Genomic DNA, 23247 nt, shown 5'->3' with positions numbered 1-23247 from the left:
TTAATGAAAGACACACATATTGAAAAAAGAGCCTATTCAAAAGAAGGTTTTCAAATTGGTTTCGTCAACTCCAGCAACCTCAACTGCTAATTTGCCTCTTTTTCTTTTTTTTTTTTGGCCAAACCAGCTTATACAAAAGGACAAAAAACAGCTTATATAGGGCTTTAAACTCATCGAGAGCTTCTGTTTTTTTCAACCTATTACTTCACGACTCATAAAGTTATTCATATATATTATTTAAACAAATCTTATCTTATAACCCATTAAAAAAACCATAAAACTATACATATGATCTCTTTAATTGCCACATCGATGCTCCAAATGAGGTTAGAGCAACCTTTACAAAAATGCATTGCTACCGTATTTCCATATTATTGCACGAGAAAGAAAACACAAACAAATTTGCAGTACTTGTTCTGTGACCATCAGCTCTTCAAATTTGAGCAATCCTACAGTACTGAGGGCAGTGGCGAAGCCAGGAATTTAGGTCAGGGGGGGCAAGATTAAAAGACAAGATTGGAAGTAAAAAATTAATCTAAAAAAATTAATTAATATTAATAACAAAATAAGTAAACAACTATATGGTAATGTAATTGTCATAGAGAATCTAACATAAAATGTAAGCTTTAATTTATTTTTTCACACCTAGCTTATTTTACTCAATTGCCCTCGACGATTTTTCATATTTTGAAACCGCTGCATAATTTCTTCACACTCAATAGTCTTGAATATATCTTTCTCAATATATGTGACTAAGCAATCATTCATCCACTGATCTCCTATTCGATTGCGTAATCGATTTTTAATTATGTTCATTGCTGAAAAAGCTCTTTCAACAGAGTTGCAATCGTAAGATCAATGCAAAAGTCACTAATGAGTAAACCAATGGATATGAAACATTCTTTTTCATTTCTACCATCTTTTCAGCAAGCTGTCCAATTCCTTTAAGTGCTGAAAACTCTTCAGAGGACCGCATGTCAAGGTTTATTTTGTAGATAATGCCTTCTAATTTGATCTCTTTCATTAGGATGATAGTTACAAATTTTTATTCTTAAACCAGGATCCGTGGGAAGATTTGCAACATCCACTTCGATACGAGTTCGTTTAGGATTTGATCCGGACTCATTATTATGATCAAGATTCTCCATAATCTCAATTAACTACAAATATATATGTCATATCATTAAAATAAAGAAAAAAAATTACAATCTATGATTAAGAATAATCAAATGAGGAGATCATTATAAATACAAATAGTTTAAACATATAATTTGAATTATAAATTTATGGTTAAGAATAGTCAAATTAAGAGATCCATCTAAATATAAACAGTTTAAACATATAATTTGATTCTTTAAAAAAAAAAAAAAATCAAAGCAAAAGTATTAAGAGTATGCATACCTATAAATATTTGAATGTAACTTAAAAACGCAACTTGAATGCTTTTAAAAACTGCACAGCAATTCTGAGATCCAAATAAAGAAACTGGATTGAAAAGAAATTTTTTCATTGTGATGGGAGGCGTGCCTTGTTTGCATTATATATACTTTTTTTTTTTAGAATTCTACTGACTTCTAATCCGGGTAGGTGTAGCAAAGTTGTTATAGAGATCATTAGAATTGTACTACTTCTAGGGGTAGAAGTCTACTACTACTAGGAAAGCAGGAAAGGTTTTATCACTTCTGTCAAAAAAAAAAAAAATATGAGGAACTCAATTAAGTCACGTTACTTTTCCTTTCTAGCTTCTTTTTTTTTTTTTTTTTTTTTTTTTTTTTTTGTGGGGGGGGGGCAAATATGGTATTTCTTAGTAAAAAAATTGAAATTTCAGGGGGGGCAGCTGCCCCCCCTCGCCCCCCCCTCCCTCCCTCCACCCCTGACCTGAGGGTGGCCACTAGGTCCAAATCCTACCTACAGGCTAGGATATGCTGTAGGCGTAATAAATAGCAATCATCATGAGTCAAACGTCGTAAATTCAAATCATATCACAGTTATCAGAAAACCTGTATCACCAAATGGCAGTCATATTACTGTTTCCTCTTCTTTTCTCACACTGCATTTTTTTTATCAAATGGCAACATATGAGCTGCACATAGCAGGTGGCCCTCGCCCCAGCTCTTGAAACATACCCACCCCCCACCCACCCCACCCTTTTGTTCACTCCACACAACACAAGTTTTAAGCCCCCCTTTAAAACACTAGTGCTAAAAAATAAATGGCAAGAAAACCACTGAAAAAGACTTGGAGAAATAAGAGAACAGTAGAAAATTTCCATTTCAGAGATTATAATATTCATTTACATAAATATTGGCAGTATTAACTGGAATTAAAATGCAATTACATGATAAGCATCATAAGAACTAGAAGCTAAACAACTAATTCTCATCCACCTGTAACAAATGTACAAGGCATCAACTACATTTTATGCATTTATCGTCACCGTCAGACTTAAGAACTTCTAAACAATCGCTAATATTCATAAAATCAATGATCTGCTGCTGAAATTTTCAAATGTTTTAGCTCCTTCAAATGATATAAACTTCGCCGCTGAAAGTCAGTAATCCTCATTTAGCAAATAAGACGGTCTTTCCTCAAATCCACCGGCATCAGTCCATCTCAAGCAAGCTCTCTGACTAACTAAATCCTTCTCTGTATGAGCAAACCCCAATCAAAAAGTAAAATGATTCAACATGTCTCCAATCCTTTAATCCAGGACTAGGGAACACCAAAATCTCAGTCATATCAAACCGGTGGCATTCACACATTCAATGCAATTATGCAACTAAGGCATGGGAGACTATAACAAAATTTACGTTGCTGAGACAGGAGCTAAATTGACCTACACTCTCTTCCCTATCTGTCTGATTCCTCTGAAAACCAATCCTCAATCAAAGCTGCAAAGCCAGGTCTGGCTGCTGCGAATCAACCAGAACACCAGAGGATGGTCTCACCGGAGACCCTGGAGATTGGAAACCAATATTCAAATCTGGAGGAAGTGTTTCCTGTTTTGGCCTTGGTTGGGTATGAGGACTAAGACCTCGCCAAGGGTACTGCACTTGAAACCTAGACAAGTCAGCTGGTACTAACTGGGGAAAAACTATAGGTCGATTTTGGAGTTGTGCTTCATTGCCCACATGGACAGGTTGTGGTACGAAAGGCTGAAGTGGAAAACTCTTCCTTTCAGACTGGGTTTGCATCCCCCCAGAAAGTGGAAACTCTCCCCGCACTTGAGAAATTTGTGGACGGAATTCCCGAGTTGGGTTGTATGATGGATCCGGAGATATCTGAGCTTTGGGCACACCTGAATTTTCTGTTGCTTGTTTAAACCCTCCAGCCCCTATGGACATCCATGCACGGGCAGCAGCTGCTGAAGCATTGCTTGAGTCATCTCTCCTTGTAGATGGAACCGAGGGCGTGGCTTGTGGAGTTTCAACTGGAGATTGATTTGAAGGTTTCTGCTGCTTCTGAGCCCTTTCAGCCAACATTCTCATCAACTGAACGGGGTCACTAAGACCCTGCTCCTGCGCATGAGCAAAGTAAGCTGCTCTAGCCATGTGATTAGGAACTGTGTCAGAAGATGGATTACTCATCTTATTATTCAAACAGCTGTTGTTGACTTTTCCATTAGGCAACCCTCCAGTAACAACTCCATTAGTATCCGGCTGCTTAGAAGGTACAGGCTGCGAAATATTTATGTTTCTTGGTGCTGGTTCTTTAGACCTTGAACCTGACATTTCTGAATTACTTGGAAACTGCTTTTCAGCATTAAGCTCAGCATTATTTTGATGCACTGAGGGCAAAGAGTTCAATTCAAATTGCTTGATAACTTTATTCTCAGGCTTGGCAAAATTTCTAGATTGTGGATTTTGCAGCTGATAAATAGCATTATCAGGAGTACTAGGTTTTGTTCCAACAGAGCCAGAAACAGATAATTTCCCTTCTGTAGTATGACCACTGACTGGAGCCAACAAAGCGTGTTTCCCCTCCAAGGTAGGCCCACTTACAGGACGCTCCTTAGCAGGAACAGAAGTCTTAGTTTTGTGATCTTTTCTCAATTCAGCATTAGACTGCAACTTTGAAACTAAACCAGGTTCTTTCTGCATACGGTTCTCAAGCATTAGAACAGGGGTTGGAAGTGGCTCGTATTCTCCAACCCAACCACGACCAAATTTACAACCAGCAGGTAATGCCTGCTCAATTCTCTGGGAGGCAACTTTCCAAGCAATAGGTCCAAGAGTTGCAGCAAAACGAGCCAGGCTCCTAGCATAAGAGTATTCTGCATGAAGCCCAACCTGATTCCCAAAGGCAAAATCAAGGGAAAAAATATTTATATTAAAATAAAAATTTGACAAGTAGAAAGGCCAACTATTCAAGAAAAGGAACCAGCATCTACAATACGTACAGCAACCAGCTGCTTAATTTCAGCCTCAAAGGTTGAAAATATTGATTCTGATCTAACAACTGGTTGATTGGAAATGTTATACGTCACACGGCGGTTTTCATCAAAAACAAATTGCTTCCTTGCCCATTTAGACAGACCCTTCCCTAAAATAGTACAGCAAGCAAAACAATTAGAAGAGGGATGGAATGAAGTATAACCATGAAAACCTAACATTATAAGGAGCAAGGCTATCTCAGTCAATTCTGACCTGAGATGATTGAGCATGATTGTAAAATACTACTCCATATTGGCTAACAATAACTTAGAAACAGCTAGCGAATCTAATTCTAGGCAATTAATGGCTACAACAAATTGCTAAAATCTTGGCATGCTCCACATACATTTATCATCACAATTGTACATAACGGAAGGAGGAAAAATAACCTTTTTTTATAGTACCTGATGACAGTTCTTCCACCTTCTCAGGATTAGTATCAACTAGGGAAGAATTACCCTCTACGACAACATCAGCATTACTAGGTCTCTCACAATTACCACCTTGGTTTGGATTGGAAATATTCTGTACATCTCCAATGGTGGCAAGAGTGGCACCAGTGGAGAAATCAGAGCCAACGGGCTCCTGTGAGGTCCGGCAGAATGGCTTCTTTACTGGCTTCTTGATTAAGGAATTGGATCTTGTTTTCAGCTCAGATTTCAATTCTTTCTCAGAGCGTTCAAAATCCATCCTTAGCCTCTCAAATTTATTCTTTGCCAATTCTTGAATGGAACGAGCCTTTAACAAATAATTGTGTCATAAAAGATAACACTAACAAACAAAACAAAATAGGTGAAACAAACAGAGTGAACAAATAAGAATGACCAAAATTCTTATACCTGTTTATAGTATATGGTGTCTGGTGCATTGTATTGCATTGCATTTGAGCAAATTAAGAAAACGTCACTCTGCATTCACCATAACACTTTACGAGTAAATACATATAAAAGAATTCTTTTTCCTTCACATAATTTCTTGGCAAGAGGATCTAGTCCAAAAATGTAAGTTACTTAAAATGAGTACTAATTTGCAGAAAGACACTTAAAGTATAGTTATATTTAGAAAACTAAGTCTTCAAAAAATGGTACATAAGCAAATAAGCTAAAAGAAATAATCGCTGGCAAACAGATGCAGAGACAAATTTAGAAACAGAAAACCATGACCTGTACAGTTATGTTCCCAGTGAAAAGGTTTTCCAACAACAGTTTCTGAATATTATTTTTGAGAACAGCCTATTCCAATAACACATCTTCCTGACTATATACTTCGTTTGTAGTTCACCACCAAAGAAATCACTAAAATTGGCATGTTCCAAAATTTATATTGTCATCCAAACTATTTCATGAGAACACAAGCCAAAACTTGTTGTACTAATTCATTTACATTGTGTGATAACATACACACAATGAAGTGGATTATGGCAAACAGTGAGACCCTAAAAAATGCATAACGTTAGCAGGACTACCTACTAGAATGAGTCTCAATTTTGCCAAAAAGATCAACCTTAACTGGATAAATTACATTGATAAGTCTAGAGAACAAGCTCCACCCACTGAATGGAGCAGAATATCCAGTAAGGCCACTCATGTTCAGTTTACACAAAAGATAAGCAAGCATTAATTGAATATAGATCAAAGTTAGGATAAAGAAGTATAACCTTTGACATGCAGGACAAATTCCCGAAATCACCTAATGGTCTATAGACACTGTAAGAATAGTTGTTAAGTGATTAGATTTTCTATCTTCTAACAGGTTAAGCTTTAGGGATATCTGTTAATTTATCATGTTATCACAGCAGGTGGTCATGACTCATGAGTTTGAACCGTCTCCACTCTACCTCCCATTTAAATAATTGAAAATCTTCAAATGTTGGGCCTCATTTATTAAGAGGGAAACTGGGCAAACATGCGAGAGGGAGTATTAGAATAGTAGTGAAGTGATTAAATTCACCATTATCTAACAACTTAAGTTTTTGGGATAATTGGTAATTTCTCAAAGGCTATCAACCCTTTTTCCTGGATTCAGAATACAACAAGCATCATAATCAATCTTTAACTAAATTGCTTATTCTCCAAAATGATACACTAGTGATTCCCTTCTAAATCTAGTCCAGTGCCAGTTAATTTTTGCATCCTATCACTACCAGATTTCCCACATCTTACACCCTTCAGTACATTTAAGTAAGACATCTAGGCAGTAGCTCTTAAGTCACAGAGCAAAATTTAACTACAATATGATTATACAAGTCTGGCTGTAATGTGGGCTATACCAATGATATAGAGAAGACTTGCAATAAAATGGAACCTACCCCACAGAATATGAATTTAACCATGCATATCCATATGTTCCTCAACAAAATTACCCCACTCAAAAGTAGAATATGGATCCATATGGATTGAATTATGCAAATCCATGTGGTCCTCAAGTGAGATATTGACCCACACAAAAAATAGATAATAATATTATTGCAGGCTGCTACCTAATTACAAGGACAAACATAAAATTGCTTTCGACCATGTTTGTCATTATCTTTCATAAGAGAATGCAATGCACATTAATATCATAAGCAAGCTTCACTAATAATTCCTGATGTTTTCCCCTCTCTTTCTCTCTCTTCTTAATACAAATGCACACACTAACACAAAATGCACCCAGACTGTTCAATACACTACATGTAGGTTGTCACTCTCTCATTCATTATCCAAATTCCTGACCGCTATAGTATGTGAAATAGGTGTCCTTTGAATCATTTTTACATTATGAGAGGCTGGGGGAACAGATGAAGAGTCCCTCAAGCAAGAGTGTGAGTGTTTGACAAGTAGACTCAATCTCCTCCTCCTCCAACATGAGTAACATAGCCACATTATTAAGAAGTCACATGCGGCAAAATATACAAGTACAAACCTCAAATTGTTCCAAGGTAGAATACAATCCACTTGCTAACTTCTTCCTCACTGTGGCAAAGTCCATAGGATGCTCAATCACTTCGTGATAATCCGGAAGCTGCAGTGAGCAAAAATTATTTTAAAAAAATTAAACACCACCACCAAAATTGGCTTCAAAACCACATTACCATATACAACAAAGAAAGAAAATTTTCCAAACACCTCCTCAGGATCAACCGGTTCTGCATATACACCGTACGTGTCTTTCCTGCCACAATTCATATATCAACATTAATAACTCCTTAATCTTCACATTATCAAAAGGTAGGTAGAAAGGGAAAAAAGAAGACAGAGAGGAATTCATCCCCATACTTCTGAAGCTTGTCGAGAATAAACACCAATGTCTTCTTATCAGGCAATGGAATTATAAGAGGATGATCAGAAGGTGTCCCTATCAAATCAAAAAAAAAAACCAAAAACAAAATCATCAAAACCCAGAAACCCAATTCTCACATTATACAAGAAAATTCAAACACAAAGCACAAACCCCATTAATCAAAATCAAAATCAAACCCAGAAACCAAACCTGGAGCAGAATCGACACCCTTTAAGTCCACCACCTTATTCCTAACCACCCTTTCCTGTGTAACCCAAACAAACATATAAAATACCGTACATATATCATTATAGAAAGAAAAAAGAAAAATTAAAAAAGAAGAAATAGAATGAAGCAAAAAGCTCACGACTGTGACTGGGTTTGTGAGAGAGTGCGAAGATAGTTATATAGATAGAGACAGAGACACGGACAGAGACAGATAAGGCAGACAACAATGCTAAATGCACAGTTTGGAAAAATAGAAAGAGAATGAAAGACAGAGAGACAAAGATTTAGAGAGAGAAAGAATGAGGTGGGTAGAGAGAGAGAGAGAGAGAGAGAGAGAAAGGTGGGGAAGCGTGATCAGATTCTTTGGGTTCGTGTTAGTTTTTTTGACAGTTGACCCAACCGTTACACAATCTCTCTCTCTCTCTCTCACTCTCTCTCTCACTTCCCTCACTCACTCACAGTCACAGAGTGAGTAATATTGAAGTCTGGACCAATCATATAGTAAAAATCTCTCTCTCTCTCTCTCTCTCTCTCTGAGCTGTACTCTCTCTCTCTGTCTCTCTCTCTCTCTCTCTATATATCTCTCACTTTATCTTCTTCTTCTGCTTCAGCTTCAGTTTCAGTTTTTTTTTTATTTGTTTTGCCTTTTTGTTAAATCAGATCCGTACAATGATACAATACATACCTCATCATCATAATCATGATGATGATGACGATGACGGTTATTATGATCGTCATCTTCTTCGTCTTCTTCTTGTTCTTGTTCTTGTTCTACTTCTTCGTCGTCATCATCCTCGTTGTCATCATCTTGACCGTTGATTTTCCTCTTCTTCATCGGCTTCCTTTCCTGCTCGTTTTCTTCATCCTCCTCCTCGTCCTCCTCATCATCCGTCGCGTGCGGCCCACGCGCCGCCGACCGAGGGCGCGGCGGAGGAGGCGGAGTCGTCGTCGTCGTCGTCGTCTCGGTGCCTTGGTTGAGCTTGACTACGAGCTTGAGCTTCTTCTCTCTCCTCCGCTGGTCTTCCTCGTCGTCGTCCTCGTCGTCTTCGTCCAAATAATCGTCGTAGTCGATGTTGTACCTGACATTCCGGCGCCGGAGACTCCGCCGGACTTCGCGCTCAGCCGCCGCAGCCGACTCGACGGCTCGGCGCGCCAGATCTGCCTTCGATGGCCTCCCTTTCTTCTTCCTCTTCACGATCTGACCCATCCTTTTCCCTCTCTCTCTCTCTCTCTACAACACTCTCACTCTATCTCTCACTACTTTCTCTCTCTTCCTCTCTCTCTTGCTTTGGTTCCATTATTTTTCGACGCTGGCTTGACTCTTTTTCGAGAGGCTTTGTGAGGTCCGAACCTGGATTTGGACAAACCCGAACCTCAGGTTCGAAGAAAGCTCAGAGTTGGTAAATACTAATAATAAATAATGTGCAAAAAAAAAATGAGTGATTGTTGTCTGTCTTTTGTTTTCTTTTTCTTTTTCGTTTTTTTAGCTGTGTCCGTGTAAAACGGCGTCACTCGCTAGGAAAAAATACGGCGTTTGTTACTGCCCGCTGCCCGTTTTCGCTTGCGTGTCGCTTTGCCTGCTGCCCGTTGTTCACGTCTTGGTGTTTTTTACCTATTCGGATGGGAGATTCTTCATTGCTAAGTTTTAGTGCGTTATATTCACGCGCCTCATGATTAAACATGATTTGCCATTTTTGGCCGTACCCCATGTACTGGTAATAACTAAAAACTAAGAGGGCTTAGTTGAAATTCACATACTAGTTGCTAGCATCAAATGTTGCTTATTATGAAATGCTAATGAGTAGATTGAATTTTGTGATTCATCAATATTTAAATCTATTTGACTTATATTATTTGGTATGATGTGGTAAAATCTAATCTATTCGTTAACATTAATGACTAATGAGTAGGATGTTAGGAAGTCTATGAGCGGTTATTTAGGGTCTGTTTGGTATACCCTTTCAAACACATGTTTTCATTTTTAAACAACATTAACATATATTTTTATACACTTTTTCACCCACACGTATTTTTAAAAAAATTGAAAACGGTTGTTTAAACACATGTATTAAACGGGCCTTTAATAACTCTAGACGATCTTTATCCTTAGTTTATGAATATATTGTATGTTTGAGACCATGTTAGTTATATTATGGGTAACAAAAATAGCCTCTTTAAAGTTGTGATTTACCGAACAATTAATAAAGTTGGAGGAATAATATCACAATTGACTAATGAGAGGCAGCTGATATTTGTTGAATCAGGACAATATCATTCAATGAGTAGTCATACTCTCACAAATCACGAACCTCAGACTCATTTCAACTACTATGGATGCAACTAGTAATAAAGCTTTTGCTTCTGCTATTAAGGGATCTTGGTCGTTCATGCAAAAATCAACTCTCTTTTATGGTTTATTTTTATCAAAAGTGATCCCTTCAAATATCAAAAGGGTTGGATTCCAAGCATCTTAGATCAAAAGTGATGGCATTTAGCATCTACATGCATTTGACTCTCTTTTTCTATACCATTGTATACTATTTTATTTTTATCTCTCCAAATATGATAATGGTAGCTCCGAACCCACATTGTCTGTTCCAATTAGTCATTCCCTATAATTCTATCCACCATCTACTCATACCACTTTAGCTCAAAAAGACAAACAGTGATCACATGCATCTTAGACAGAATGCTGCCCCTACAAAATTGAACTGCTACTAATGGCTGGACTTTATTTTGTTTAATTACTAGACTGCTTTGATAATAGGGTTTTCTTAATATGTGCCCTAAGGGAACACAATAATTAATTATTTTTTAAAATATTTTTTCAGAAATTGAAAAAGTAATGACAGTTTTTTCAATTTCCGAGAAAATGTTTCAAAAAATAGATAGCTTAATGTGTCCTTAAGGGCACACATTAACCAGACCTTTGATAATATAATGGCTCAAATGCTACACTTAAATGATAATGATTTGTAGACACAATCTTGCCCTACATTCCAACTTTTGAGCAGAATATTGATTATGAATATTGCGTTCTGGTGTGGCTGATAGTGTTTGCATGTATTAAGTTACTAATAATTACATGCAGTGAATGTCTTAAACTTAATCGCATCAACTTAGATTCTGTAACTAAGTTAAAACATTAGTATCATACCAAGATAATTAACTTGATCTCATGACATTTAATAAGCAAATTTAATTTACGTACGTTGAACTAGTTCCAACTTTTTCTTATTGAATTATGCATGAATATTGTACACATATATGGAATCTCCCTCTAGTTGATTTCCCTTCCATTTATTAACAAAAATAAAAGTAGAACTATATATAGGACTCAAAAGGTATTAATTGAAAGATGAAAGAAAGTAAATAAGGAAACATATAATTGTTTTAACCACGCATGCTTGTCTATTTGGGTTTTTTTTGTTTCTTTCTTTGCCAATATTTATTAATGTTTTGCAATTTGCACACGTCTTTGAAAGAATCCAATTCTTCTTCAATGCCAAATATGTCGTTGTATGACTAATTAAGATGCTTGAAACTATAGAGGTTATTTTCAATGACTCCGTTTGTTGGCAAAGAAAGAAACCAAAAAAAAAATGTTTTCTATTTGTTTCAATGAAAACCTTCGTGGAAAAATAGTTTTTTGAAATTTCTTAATATTTTTTTGTATCAAAAAAAGAATCAAAGAAAAATTATTTTTGGTCGGCTTATTTTTAAAGATTTTTTCCTCTAAATTTTTTTTTGAAAATAACTCTATCTTACAGCAAGTTAAATAAAGAAAGTTAAAAAAAAAATTCAACTCATTTAAAGTTATTAACAAACATAAAATAAATAAATAAATAAAAAGATCGAATTATAAAAAGAGAGGTGTTCACAACATTTTCACAAAAAATTATAGATGATTAGTTATTCAAATTTAAAACTAACATTAAAATTACTTTTTTTGTCTCAATAATAACAACAAATAACAACCTACCACTTAAAATTGTTGTAAAAATATTATATATTTAATTAAAAAAAAAGACTCATTTCCTACCAAGCAGGTGAAATAAACGGAGCAGAAAACAAAAGTGGACAAATTTAGGAACAATGTAATTGAGAATGCTTACCACGCGCCTTAAAAAGCGAGTGGAGTAAGTCATATATATACATTTTTCTTTTTAAGTTTGATAGAGACAGCCGTGACCTCTAATGTCGAAAGTCCAGCCCAGCACTTTGACTGAAGTGCCACTAAAAAATAGCTTTTTGCACGCTTTGTGTGAAGGATTCATTGGTCATTTCAATTTTCAACCTACTTTTCCCTCTTTTTTTTTAACTTTATTGCTACTGTTCACACTTAAAAATCTTTATCAAACCGCCGAAAAAATCAAAACCAATCATAGAATTTATAAACGGTTGTGATGAGAAGAGTGATAATCAAAAGGTGGAGGATTAATATGGTGGGCCGGGGGGTTATGAAACTTCTTGGGACTGTGACCACATTAAGTGCAACATCCTGAAATTCAGCTCTCCTTTCTTCCTTTCAATCAAACTCGTCGGGTCATTCACGACGTGGGCCTCTCTACTTATGTATGGCCCACATTGTCCACATTTGATGATGGCAACAATGATCACTTATTGAACTAAATAAATAAATAAATCTGTACGCGGTGCATTTCACCATGGAAGCTTCAACAGTCATATAATTTTTGTTATTTGTTTTTGTTTGGAATCCGTTTGATTTATTAAAATTAAAAAAAATTTGTTAAAAATATTATAAATAAAGGTAAAAATTGATTAAATTAGTATGATAAAACTCATAAATAATATCAAAAAGTACAGTAAAATTTATTAATAGTAACAAAAATAAGTTGAATTGTAAAATAAGTTGACAAAAATAATTTTTGCCGAACAGATGCTTTAAAAAAAATTGTCAATAATAGCTATATAACATGTTATAAGTGGTAGAAATGTAGACCTATATAAACTCACAATTTTTTTTACTATTCACAATTAGTGAATTATGACAAAAATTGTGTAATTTTTTATCCTACTTGCATTTTCCTTTTACTATATAAACTCACAACTTTTTTAATTGTTTATAATTAGCAAATTATGACAAAAATTATGCAATTTTTTGTCATTCTCGCATTTTCCTTTAGAGCATTCGCACTCACACTTCTATATTGCATATATTGGGATATTTTACTATCCAAGCGCAAAAAAATGCTTTATCTGCGCTATTAATTGCAAAAAAAAATTGCAATAGTGTTTCAGTGCCGTCTTACATATAAAACGGTGCTGTAGCAACTTGTAAAACTTGAACCCCATATTTTATTAATTTCTCCTCTTTCTCTCTCCCAGAATCACTTCTCTCTCTGAATCACTTTTGGGTTATATATTTTATTGGATAGAAATATTATTTTAATATATTGTATAGAAAAATAAAAGTTAAAATGTTGAGTATATTATAAAATAGTATGATATGAATAAAAATTCTTTTTTTTGAAAAATCGGGAAGGAAAAAATTTTAATTAATAAAATAACTTTTGAAATAATAAAATTGAAGTTTTTGTAGAAACCGATGATGAATACTCTTGCTACAAAAAGAAACAGTGCAGCTGAAGAATTGGTATGGTAAGATGGGACAGGGGACATAAAAATATAACAAATTTCTTATTAATAAAGCACAAGTTGTCAGTCTCATTTAGGTGATCTTTTTGTTAGGAATGTGCATCCGTCTTACCAACTTTGACAAAATTGATGTATAAAGAAATTTCGAACTCAGCTAGATACTTTGGATTTGTCCTTTTTATATTGAGAAATTATTATTCAACACAGCTTGTGTACGCATAGTACACATCCTTATTTTACAAGGAAATTAGTAAAAATAGTGACTTATAAAGCTACGAGTTTCCTCGAAAATTACAGTTTGTGTCTACTGTGTGTATCTAGATTGTGTAATAGACAAGACCTTTTTATTTTTAATGAATTCATTAAGGTAGTACTTATTTTTTATATTATATTTTAATTTAGTTCTTAATTTTTTAATTGTATTTGTTTGATCCTTAACTTTTTAGTATTGTGTTAAAATAATCATGCCTTTAAGTGATAGATAAAAAATATTGACAAGAAGAATCAAATTAAAATATTATTTTTTATGCTACATGACTTCCATGTAAGCTACCACGTGCATTAATTATAAATATCAACATTTCCTAATTCACTCTAACACTCTTTGTGCCCCCTTCTCTCTTTCCTCATACTCCATGACCAAAACTCTCCAAGCTCCTTCAGTTAGGCAATTAATTGAATACAAAATGGAGTAAAACACAAGTTTTTTGTAAGATTATTTTAAGAAGAAATGAAGCCAAGAAAACAAATACAAATGCACCCCAAAATCAAATACCCACTTGAGATCAATATTGTTATAGATTCTTAAAAAAATCAATACTGTAAAACTAAAAAGCCCAAATTAGCAAACAATGTAAACAAGATTAAAACCCAAAAGGAAACAAGTAAAAACACAGATCTTAAAAAATTGGAATGATTATACAAAGAAAAAAAAAGAGAGAGAAAATGTTAGACCAACGAAAAGCTATAAAGTTGATCCTCTAGATGTATAATTGTATTGTATCTGACTCTCCCATTCTCACTATTTCCTCAAAACTAAACTGAACCCACCATTATACTGGGCACTGGGCAGTAGCCATGATCATACAATCAAAATCAAAGAAATATTCACACCTATTGCAGTACCAAAGGATATTGGTAGCATTGTTTCCAACACATTTTATTGTGGATCATTGTGTGCGCTTCGGTTTTCGTTTGGTGAAGGAATATCTTTAATGGGTTTTTCGTGTTTGGTCATGGTGTTAATCAAGGAAAGCACATGCCAGGCTGAGACTTGTGGCGTTTAATCTCATGGATTTTGGAGGTGTGGGTGATGGGTTACTGCAAGCACAGAGGGCATTGATGATTTTTTTTAATTATATATATTTCATTTTATTGTTGGCGTGGCAGTACACAAGGCCATCTATGGAAATGAAAATAATATTTTATTTTTACTAGTTAGATATGTCAGCATTTTTTTATCTATCACTTAACGGCAAGTACTATTTTAACATAAGACCAAAAGGTTAGGGACCAAATCAATACAACTAGAAATTTATGGACTAAATTGAGATTTGACATAAAGGATAAGGACTAACTTTGTAATTTACCCATTCATTAATTACTATAGGAAAGTAAGGATTTGAATTATGAACTTTTTAGTTAAGCATCAAAATATGTTAATTGAGTTATGAAATTCTTTACAAAATTAATCTCTTTTAGATTGGAACGGATTAAGTTATTTTTTAAATATTTTATATTGAGTATCAAGTTGGGTCAAATTTGAACTGGTAGTTTTTTTTTTTTTCCAGTTAATTTAACCCACCGTATATTATATTATTTTATTATTTTAAATTTTTTAGTTTGAACTAATTTAGTATTTTGGAAATTAATTTTGATAAATTCGAAATTTTGTATTATAGTTTATGCAAATTATGTAAATTGTAATAATTTATTAAAAAAGAAAATGCAGAAATATTTGATGAAAATACAATTGTTTACAAGCTATAAAACATGTAAGTACAATCCACTTATCCAACCCGACCCATGTGATTAGATTTGGTTGGGTTGAGACAATGTCATATTGGAAAGAAAAAAAATCCTCCAACCTGGCTCATACAAACCCTATTAATTATCAGAACAATTTTTTTTAATATTGATCTATTCTTACAAAAGGTTTGAAAGTTATCATTAATTTTATAATATATATTTTTATAATTTAGAATAAATATACATAAGTTTTAGCCACATAGTATTACATATTAAAAACCGATTGGCAGGGACGAAACCAGGACTTGGAGTTAGGGGGCGACTCTGCTGCTAGCTGTGTGCGGCGGCTCTAGTCTTTGAGTCTACTGCTTTACTACTACAGATTTTTGTTTAAAATTTTTTAAAATGGCCAAATTGTTTGTTTAGGGTAAAATAGATTAATTGGGTTTAATTTTTTTTAGTTTTATTATTGGTAATTTTTGTTGTTGGGCTAGTTTTTTTGAGCTTGTATATTTTGTTTTAAATTTAATCTATTAATTTTTTGTGTCCTTTAAAAGGTGAAAAATGCTAAAACTACAAATTTATAATATGGTGAGTAGTTATTGACAAGTAAAAAGTGATGCAAATGTATGAACCAATAAGAATTTACTTTCTCAATAGTTTTTATAAACGTGGTAAAAATATTTGTGGCTATAACATTACTCTCAAAAGAATTGATGGCATTAAAAGGGGGCAAAATGTAATTTTATTGAACAAAATTGCTAAAATTAGTACCAATTAATATAGTAATATTTTAAAAAAATTAGGGGGGCCATTACCCCAAGTCCAATAACAATTCCATCCCTGCCAATTGGTGTCATGATTTGATAATAATGAGTTATTATTAAGAGCGGATGTCACAGGTTGAAACTCGCTAAAAAAATTATAAATTTATAATCAATTAACATAAATTCTTAATGTTATTATCACATAACATATTATTTGTAAGTAGAGTTTAAAAAAAAAAAAAGTTATTAATGAGAAAAAAGAACATGTAATATCTGAATAAAGTAAAACTGAGTGAGTTTCCTCTTCAATGCTGTGGACTAGTCCGCTTGCAGTTGCAATGTTGCATGCCTCCCATGTCAGATGAAGCTTGTAAGTCAAGGTGTGAATTAATGGATTTTGTAGGACCCCATTAAAGCTTCTTGGTACGCGGTGAGCATTTAATTAATGAAACACTTTTCTAATAATAGCAACAAGGATAACGATAGTTATAATGGATCACCAATTTATGATATCAACTATAAAGTCGTTGCATTGCATTTACTACACTTCATATTGCGTCAAAGTTTAGGCCTGGACTCTATAGTGCGTTTCAAAAAAAAAAAAATTACAACTTATATATTAAAAAAAAGGGAAGAAATTCTTTTTTTTTTTTTTTAAAAGGGAAGAAATTTTACTTTACCACCTTAAACTATATCTCATATTATATTTTGCATTCTAAACTTTTTAAATACACATTTTGCACCTTAAATTATGACTGATGAATCGCGGGTTCGTCAGTTGTAGTGAGGTCGTCCAGACGAGACCAGAGGTCTGCTTGTGTCACGACGGAAGAACAAAATCTTTGGAATGGTCACCGGTGTGGTGCCTGCCACAACGCCTCCAATGCCAAAGTTAGTACAAGGGAGTTTATAATAATAGACTATAAGAATGATTAGGGATATCTTGTAACTGTCTTCGTACCTCCTGTTGGCAATGTGAAAGCTTTATATATGTTGCTCTGGATTCTAGCTGTTGAAGTTGATATTGTGATGTTAATGCCTTTTTTTGGTAACGCTTCTTGCTGAGTAATGGAGTTTTAATATGCCTTCAACGGTTTGTCCAGCTGGTTCTGTAACTGTCCATGGTATTATTGGTGGCATTGAATGATCCTGATATCCTCGTCGGTGACGTGGATACTTGCTTAGGCTCGTCTCAGAGAACGGTCTCGTCTGTCCTACTGAACTCGTCGGTAGTTGATTTCGTCAGTCTCATCAGATGCCCTTGGATTTTGTGGTCGTCATGACGTGCCATGATGACCATAGAAGATGAAAGGTTTTTTTAAAAAAATAATCTTTTGGCTACGTCAGTAATGTACATCCGTCAAGGCAGAATCTTATTACCTAGCCATTTTCGATGATCTTTTGGCTTCGTGAGTAATGTACATCCGTCAAGGCAGAATCTTATTACCTAGCCATTTTTTATGATCTTTTGGCTTCGTCGTCCTTCCGCCTGTCCCCGTCACTGTTTTGATGACCTGGATGCTCCCTTTTTTATCCCCTACGATCGTCTTCTCTCCTTCCCTCCTTTCTTGGCTTTTCTTCGTCTGTTATGGCTGCTAATGCATCTTCAGCATTCATATACTTCTGTGCCTTCAGGAGCATTTCTGTCATCGTCTTAGGTGGATTCTTTGCAAGAGAAACCACAAACTCTCTAAACTTCAACCCTGCTTTAAAGGTCGTCAACTGCACCTTGTCGTCAGCGTCATCTACCTCCAGGGTTTCTCGGGTGAAGCATTTCACATAGGATCGCAATGTTTCTTTCTCCCCCTATCTAATGGTGAGTAAGTGGTCTGCTGGTCTTTTAGGACGTTGCCCACCGATGAAGTGACGGAGGTAGAAAAGCGTTACTTAACTACTCGAAGCTATCAATTGACGAAGTTGGTAGCTTTGTGAACCATTCTCTTGCAGTTCCTTTAAGGGTGGTAGGGAAAGAACGACACAATATTTCGTCAAGAGGTTGTTGGAGGCCTAATGTTGTCTTGAAGGTGCTAAGATGATCCTGGGGGTCCTTAAGCCCGTCAAACGGCTCAAGCTAAGGCAATCGAAATTTCGCCGGTTCAAGGCGTTCCAAGACCGCTGTGGTGAAAGGAGAGTCTGTTACCCTGACCATCCTCTCCAGGCTCCGATCCATCTTCTCCTTAATGGCATTCCTCAGCTCATCCATCTCCTTCCTCATCTCTTGAAGGAGGTCAGAGCCCTGTTCGTCCGAAGTAGTAGGCCTTCGTCAGTCACTTCTTCCATGGCTGCTCACCTCATCCTCCTGGCCGGCTTTGGACCGGTTCTCCTCCTGTTGAAGCCATTGCCTCATCTCTTGATTCTGCCTAGTGAGTTCTTCAACAGTGGCCGCAAGAGCTTGGACTTGCTAAGCTAGGGTCGTTGAATCTTAGTTGGTCTCCATCTGAATATCGAAGTTGGTAGAAACTACGCTTTCGAACCTGAGTACGAAAATGTTGTTTCCCACAGACGGCGCCAAACTGATGAATCACGGGTTCGTCAGTTGTAGTGAGGTCGTCTAGACGGGACCAAAGGTCTGCTTGTGTCGCGATGGAAGAAGAAATTCTCCGGAATGGTCACCGGTGTGGTGCCTGCCACAACGCCTCCAATGCCAAAGTTAGTACAAGGGAGTTTATAATAATAGACTATAAGAATGATTAGGGATATCTTGTAACTGTGTTCGTACCTCCTGTTGGCAATGTGAAGGTTTTATATATGTTGCTCTGGATTCTAGCTGTTGAGATTGATATTGTGATGTTAATGCCTTTTTTTGGTAACATTTCTTGCTGAGTAATGGGGTTTTAATATGCCTTCAACGGTTTGTCCAGCTGGTTTTGTAACTGTCCGTGGTATTATTGGTGGCATTGAATGATCCTGATATCCTCGTCGGTGACGTGGATACTTGCTTAGGCTCGTCTCAGAGAGCGGTCTCGTCTGTCCTACTAAACTCGTTGGTAGTTGATTTCGTCAGTCCCATCAATGACCATTGTTACATTTTACACCCGACATTTAATTTTCTGTTAATTTGGATGGAAAAGTATGACATCATGTAAAAATACCTAATTACCCATCTTCTCAATCCCCTTAAAAACAAAGAAGAAATTACACTTTACCACCCCTAACTATACTCTTGATTACACTTTGCACCTTAAACTTTAAATTTTCATCCAAGTTAACGGCAAACTTAATAAGGATCATAGTTTAAGATGCAAAACGCGCATTCGCAAAATTTAAGATGCAAATTATAACCTAAGATATAGTTTAGGCTAGTAAAGTGCAATTTCTCCAAAAAAATTGTGAAAATTGATAAAAGTATATGTAAGGATCCGATTCAATCCACAGCCTAAGCAGTTTAGGCAATGGCCCAATAAGCCCAAAGTAATGAATTTATAAGAGAGTGGGCTTGAAACTGAACATTCAACGAGTTGGGTGTTAGGCTGGTTTGTGTCAGGATAAACAATATAAACAATTTGGACAAAAAAAATGCTCCTCAGTCAGATCCGAGAAAGGAGTGTTCTTATATATTTCTTTTGGATTTATACAAATATTCAAGTTTTTAGTTACACAGTGCTTTTTTTTTTTCTCTCTCAATCTCTGATACTCCCTGTAATGGGGTTTCTTCCTTTTATATTCACTTCCCTTCTTTCATCTCAGCCCTCCACGTGTAGATCAAACTACTATCCTTAATACTTGTCCCATCAGCACCTTCCTGAAGTCTCTGTGGGTAGCTGTAAGGCTGAAAGTTACTGTTCAGGTATCACCTCCACATTAATGCGATCAGGGGGTTAGATACAAAGTATTGAATGTGGTGGCAGCAACTTTCTACCCAGAAATTTCTCATCTCTCTGGTGACTCATCTCTCACTGAAGCTTATCCTCCCAAGCATGGATGTACACTGCTTAAGGCTTGATGAGTGGTCGAACTTTAGGCCTCTAATCTATCGTTCGAAGAGGGGTCGCTCATCATACAACATCCCTTGTTCACTGTGATTCAACCTCTTCTTTGGTTCAATAATTTATCTATCTTCGTCAATATTTATCTATTATCGAGTTATCTAACGTCCTTTTAATAATAATAACTCTACTCTTTTTTATCTCAAAAAAAAAAATAATAACTTTACTCATTTTCTTTTCTTTTTAAAAGGAAGATTCATTTTATTGCAACCAAACTGGTCACTTCCCCCACCCATCAATCAGGTAGTGGAGCCCATCACGTGAGAAAGAGGAGACAGAAGCAACTATTTTTTGGTCGCTTGGAGCCTTGAACAACACCTAAATAATTAAAGGAGAAAAAAAAATTGTCAATTACCATGTGCCTGTATTAAGGCTTTTTGTTTGTTTTCTAAAAGCTAATTAAATTATAATTGTACTTTTTAAAAAAGAGGATTTAAAAAGTTGCAGTGGTCTGCTAATAATGGTCAATTTTGTGTCAATTCTTTGTTCATATATATATATATATATATATTTTTTTTTTTTTTTTCAAAAAAAAAATTTATTTTATTGTTATAGAAAATAAAACGTAAGGAAATAAGTTAAAAACTCAAATGAAAAAACTGATAGCAGTCTGTCAGTATTTCAAACTTTGTTATATGTGCTTGTTTGATACAATTTAATTTATTTTTTTTTTATGTAAAAGAGATATTACAAATATTACAAATTTTACTATATAATTTAGATATTTATTTATTTTAATGTTAAAGTTCACCAATTACCTTTATTGACACACCAACTTGCAAAAATTTGAAAATGTAGTTGTTTGGAAAAAACATACTCATAAAAAAAATGAATTTAAAAGAAAAATGACTAAAGTTCGCTTTTGATCTTTAAAATTTGAGTTTACTATCATTTTAGGTATTTATGTTTCAAAATTTTCATTTTAGCCCTTTATGTTTGATTCTTTTTTTATATTGGCCACTATAAAATTTATATTAGTAATATGACTGTTTAGTGTCTTTCATATTTAAGTATTTCATGATAATTCTAAAATATTGTGAAATACAAGAGCTTAATTATTGTAGGCTAGTTTTCAAAACATGAATCATTTTGTAAATCTTTTTTTTTTTTTGGTATTATATATCATATTATATAATTTATATCGTGTATCATAATATACATAAATACCTAAAAAAAAAGATTCATAATATAGATTTTTTGGATAGAGTTTTAATTTTTGGTGTCTACTTCTAATGATTGTGTTCTTTATCATCAAACCAAGACATCAATTGGTTTTTGGTGTAGATGGGGATTGAACCTCAAATCTTTTATTCAACCATCAGAGATTTTTCTAGTTGAGCTAACCTATTCAAGGATAAACCCTATTTTCCTCTCCCTTGTGTGTGTGTGTGTGTGTGTGTGTGTGTGTGTGTTTGTTTCTAAAAAAAAGAATGGATAATAGTCCCATATTACTTAAGAGAGTGTGTTATGTGTAATATAACTTGTCTCACCCTCTCTTAAAAGTTACCATGACTTTTGAGTAGAGTTTGTGGTGCGCCTTTATATTAGAACCTATTTTCCTCTCTTTTGTGTGTGTTTGTTTCTCAAAAAAAAAAAACTTAAAAAAATAGATATACATATAAAAGATATATTCATTATAAATTTGGAAATTCAACTTGTAAGGACAGGCTTTGGATCCTAGGCCCAAGAAGTTACGGGGTTAGGGCCCAGAGAGCCCAACACAATGAATTTGTAGAAAGTGAGCTTATAGACTGGGTTTCAATGGATTGAACAACGCTCACTGTGAATTAAAGATGATAACAAAGCCACGAAAGACAAGCTTTTTGCAAAGAAATCATTTCTCGGCTAAGTCCGAGGAGAGTAGTTCTTGAATATATTTCTTCAGACTTCGTTACAATTTCAGGTCTTGGTTGCTACAGTGTCATCTTCCACCATTTTTTAGATCCCCTTTCCCTAGAGGATCTCTTACATTATATAGCATCTTTCCACTAATCTTGGCCCTCCATTTGTTGATCATGTAGGCCACTACTTGAGTGCTTGTCCCATTAGACACATTTCCAAGTTTTCTGTGAGTTACAGCAACCAAGGCAGCACTGTTCAGGGGTCTTTTCCACATAAATGCGGCCAGAGGGTTTGGTGGGATGCAATTAATGTGGTGGTAGCTTCCATCTCTTCAGATACAACAGGCTTAACCTCCTTGAAGTTCTTCCCCTACAGTGTGACCTCCTCTAATGACGTGCCATTGACATGGCCATAGCTCGCCTCCTTGACCTCACTACCCGAAGGGACAATCTCTTCGGAACTGCATTGGACTCCTCGACCGCAGGCATGACACGTGGTATTGCTATCTTATTAAATTGTTGTACCCCACACAACTAATGGCTAATTTAACTATCACTTATGTAATAATATTTAACAAAACTAACTAAATAAATCAAACTAAAACGTGTTTATAACATCCATGTTCAAATTTATAAAACCCAAAAGTGCAATATATGAGATATGAGCCAAAATATTCTACCAAAGAAAGACATATAAGCCAAAATTTTAATTTATTTCTCATCATATTCATCATCTTACCTAATCAATTCCATCTAAGTCAGTGTTATTATCGTGTTCATCATCTTACAAAATTATTTCTTTATTAATATTTCCTTCCCCATCATCAACAATATTTACCATCTCTTATTTTTTTTAAATATACTTTTTCTAAAAATCTCTTATTGGAATTATAGCTTCTTTGACTTAGGACAATAAAAATAATAAATAATAATTATATTTTCATTTAATATCTTGTTCATGGTATAAAAAAAGAAATTTGTAAATATAAAAGTGAAGTGTCAAGTGTATTGTCCAAATTTTGTGGGGGAAAACAAGACAAACAAACTATGAATAAATAAATAAATCCAATTTAAACCTACGTAACTATATATTGTACAATATGATCCATAGGATACACATCTTTGTATCTTATGATTCATAAGC

The 23247-nt window shown here is 34.8% G+C and overlaps 1 protein-coding gene across 1 annotated transcript; it reads right to left on the bottom strand.

Moving 5' to 3' along the window:
- Positions 1-2247: 2247 nt before the first annotated feature.
- LOC142639212 (uncharacterized) lies at positions 2248-9303 on the bottom strand. Its single transcript, XM_075813340.1, has 9 exons — positions 8608-9303; positions 7905-7959; positions 7691-7769; positions 7541-7586; positions 7338-7436; positions 5273-5341; positions 4838-5171; positions 4400-4542; positions 2248-4289 (listed from the first exon to the last, which is right to left on the bottom strand). Exons 1-9 carry the CDS (start codon positions 9127-9129, stop codon positions 2886-2888), a joined length of 2751 nt encoding a protein of 916 aa, XP_075669455.1. The 5' UTR covers positions 9130-9303; the 3' UTR covers positions 2248-2885.
- Between the last annotated feature and the right edge of the window lie 13944 nt (positions 9304-23247).

The sequence above is a fragment of the Castanea sativa genome, chromosome 6 (genome assembly GCF_040712315.1).
Source record: "Castanea sativa cultivar Marrone di Chiusa Pesio chromosome 6, ASM4071231v1".
Lineage (NCBI taxonomy): Eukaryota > Viridiplantae > Streptophyta > Magnoliopsida > Fagales > Fagaceae > Castanea > Castanea sativa.
The sequence above is the reverse complement of the archived record's forward strand: the minus strand, read 5'-3'. Positions and strand labels throughout refer to the sequence as shown.

Excerpts from the sequence above, each read along its gene's own strand:
- LOC142639212 (XM_075813340.1), bottom strand. The coding sequence starts at position 9,129 with ATGGGTCAGATCGTGAAGAGGAAGAAGAAAGGGAGGCCATCGAAGGCA. Across the intron at positions 7,770-7,904 it reads GGGTGTCGATTCTGCTCCAG|GGACACCTTCTGATCATCCT; the intron begins GTTTGGTTTCTG and ends TTGATTTGATAG. Across the intron at positions 7,437-7,540 it reads AACCGGTTGATCCTGAGGAG|CTTCCGGATTATCACGAAGT; the intron begins GTGTTTGGAAAA and ends TGCTCACTGCAG.